Raw genomic sequence first — 2,360 nt, 5'->3', positions numbered from 1 at the left:
AACCTGTCTCACTCTCTGCTCCTGCCTTTCTCTTTGGCTGTCTGCAGGAAGGCTAATCGTGACCATCTGGGTGATCGTGTCTCCGTCAAACTCCAAACAGAAATACACTCTGAAGGTAAAGCTGCTTTCATGTCCTGTTCTGTAGGATGACAGAGTCCCGTTCTTGTTTTGCAAACAGGTTCTTCTTACTGTGGAGAACAAACACATCTTTATCACCTGTGTTTGTGTGCAGGTGAGTCATGACAGTTTACCTGAGCAACTGATTGCTGAGTCTATCAGGAAGAAGAGCCGGTCGATGCATCTTTCACCTCAGCAGCTCCGCCTCTGTGTCCAGGAGTACCAGGGCCAGTACATCCTGAAGGTACACCTGTCTGTCTGTATACCGCTATACCTGTCTGTCTCTCTGCCTGTCTGTATACCCGTCTGTTCGCCTGTCTGCCTGTATACCTTTCTGTCTGTGTACCTGTCCACATGTCTGTCCACCTGTCTGTCTTTGTCCAGGAGTACCAGGGCCAATACATCCTGAAGGTACACTTGTCTGTCTGTCTGTCTGTCTGTTTCATCTGTGTCTCTGTCTGACTCTTAGGTGTGTGGCTGTGATGAATACCTGTTGGAGAAGTTTCCTCTCAGTCAGTACAAGGTAAGAAACTCAATCTGAAACACAGATCTACAGCAACCCACTGTCTCTCTGCCTCACCTGTCTGTCCATCTGTCTCCCTGCAGTACATCCGCTCCTGTATCATCGTTGGACGTCTTCCTCACCTGATGCTCGTGTCCAAAGACAGTCTGTACTCTCAGCTTCCAGCCTCTGGCTTCGTCACACCATCATACAGGTATGACAGCAGCCGCTATAAGTGACAGGTGTGTCGGCCAAAGAGGAAGCTGCTCAGGTGTGAGGTGTGGTTTTTGTGTTTCAGCCGACGGACTCCTCAGCCTTCTCCCTGTCCAGGAGGAGGAGACGGAAGTCCTCCTCGGTCTCTGTGGGCCTTTAACACTCTGCTGAGGGTTCGGCTGCTGTGTGCGACCTACGTCAACGTCAACATCCGGGACATCGACAAGGTCTGTCTGTCTGTCTGTCTGTCTGTCTGTCCGTCTGTCTGTCTGTTTTGTGTCCCTTTGTGGATGTATTGTGTTAGCTGTGTGTGTTGAAGTGGAAACACCTGATGTGTGTCTGTGTTTAGATCTATGTGAGGACGGGCATCTATCATGGAGGAGAGCCGCTTTGTGACAATGTCAACACACAAAGAGTCCCCTGCTCTAACCCCAGGTAAGCCTCTGTACCTGTCTGTCTGTCTNTGTTACACGACACAAATAAAATTGAATTGAATTGAACTGAACATTGAGGACACATAAAACTTGTAAAATGGACAGACTAGCTGTAAGTTACTGGTTTTACTGGGATTGATGCATCAAAGAAACAGGCTGCTGTGGTTCCACCAACATTCTGGTCTGTCTGTCTCACCTGTCCAGGTAGCCAGTGCTGAGGTGAGGCAGCTTGTGATTGGTGGTTACCATGGCGCCCAGGCCGTCCTCAGGGGAATTATGGGGTCTCCATCTAATGCCTCCTCGGATTCTGGTGGACTGCTGCCTACCCAATGGTACTATTCTATTCTATTCTATTCTATTCTATTCTATTCTATTGTGTTTTTATTCTATTGTGTTTCTATTGTGTTTCTATTGTGTTCCAGGGATGATGGTGAGTCTCGAGTGTCTCAGAGAAACTCCTCTCATCAGCATCAAGCAGCAGCTCTTCACTGAGGCCAGGAAGTATCCTCTGTACCACCTGCTGCAGGTAGTCCAACCTCACCTTTGACCCTGTCTCCTCCCCCCATCACTGCCTGCAGCATTAATCTCTGATCTCTGATTGGCCAGGAGGAGTCATGCTACATCTTTGTGGGCGTGACCCAGGAGGCAGAGAGGGAGGAGTTTTACGATGAGACCAGGCGCCTGTGTGACCTGCGACTATTCCACCCGATCCTGAAGGTCATCGAGCCGCTGGGCAACCGGGAGGAGAAGATCCTGAACCGGGAGATCGGTGAGACACGCCCTCACAACGTGACCTACTAAAGACCACTAAACACTAAAGACCTCCACCCCTCTTCCAAACTAATGCTGCCCTCCTACAGGGTTCGCCATCGGGATGCCAGTGTGCGAGTTTGAGATGATGAAGGACCCAGAGATCCAGGACTTCCGGCGCTCGATACTGAGTGTGTGCAGAGAGGCTATGGAGGAGAGGGAGGGGGGCGGGGCCCACAGCCAGGCGCTCTACGTTTACCCCCCCAACGTGGAGTCCAGCCCTCAGCTGCCCCAGCACATCTACAGCAAGCTGGACAAAGGTGGGGTTCTGCCCCAACTGCCTT

At 50.9% G+C, this 2,360-nt stretch overlaps 1 protein-coding gene across 1 annotated transcript in view; it reads left to right on the top strand.

The window, feature by feature from the left end:
- Positions 1-2,360, top strand: part of LOC103373942 (phosphatidylinositol 4,5-bisphosphate 3-kinase catalytic subunit alpha isoform) — a 19,121-nt gene that overhangs the window by 8,441 nt on the left and 8,320 nt on the right. Inside the window, exons 2-7 of the mRNA XM_008303956.1 lie at positions 48-115; positions 233-361; positions 587-640; positions 724-833; positions 918-1,059; positions 1,182-1,267. Coding sequence (XP_008302178.1) covers positions 48-115; positions 233-361; positions 587-640; positions 724-833; positions 918-1,059; positions 1,182-1,267 — 589 coding nt within the window. The remainder of the gene's footprint in view (positions 1-47; positions 116-232; positions 362-586; positions 641-723; positions 834-917; positions 1,060-1,181; positions 1,268-2,360) is intronic.

The sequence above is a fragment of the Stegastes partitus genome, unplaced genomic scaffold, assembly GCF_000690725.1.
Source record: "Stegastes partitus isolate 25-593 unplaced genomic scaffold, Stegastes_partitus-1.0.2 Scaffold2103, whole genome shotgun sequence".
Taxonomy (NCBI): domain Eukaryota; kingdom Metazoa; phylum Chordata; class Actinopteri; family Pomacentridae; genus Stegastes; species Stegastes partitus.
The sequence above is the reverse complement of the archived record's forward strand: the minus strand, read 5'-3'. Positions and strand labels throughout refer to the sequence as shown.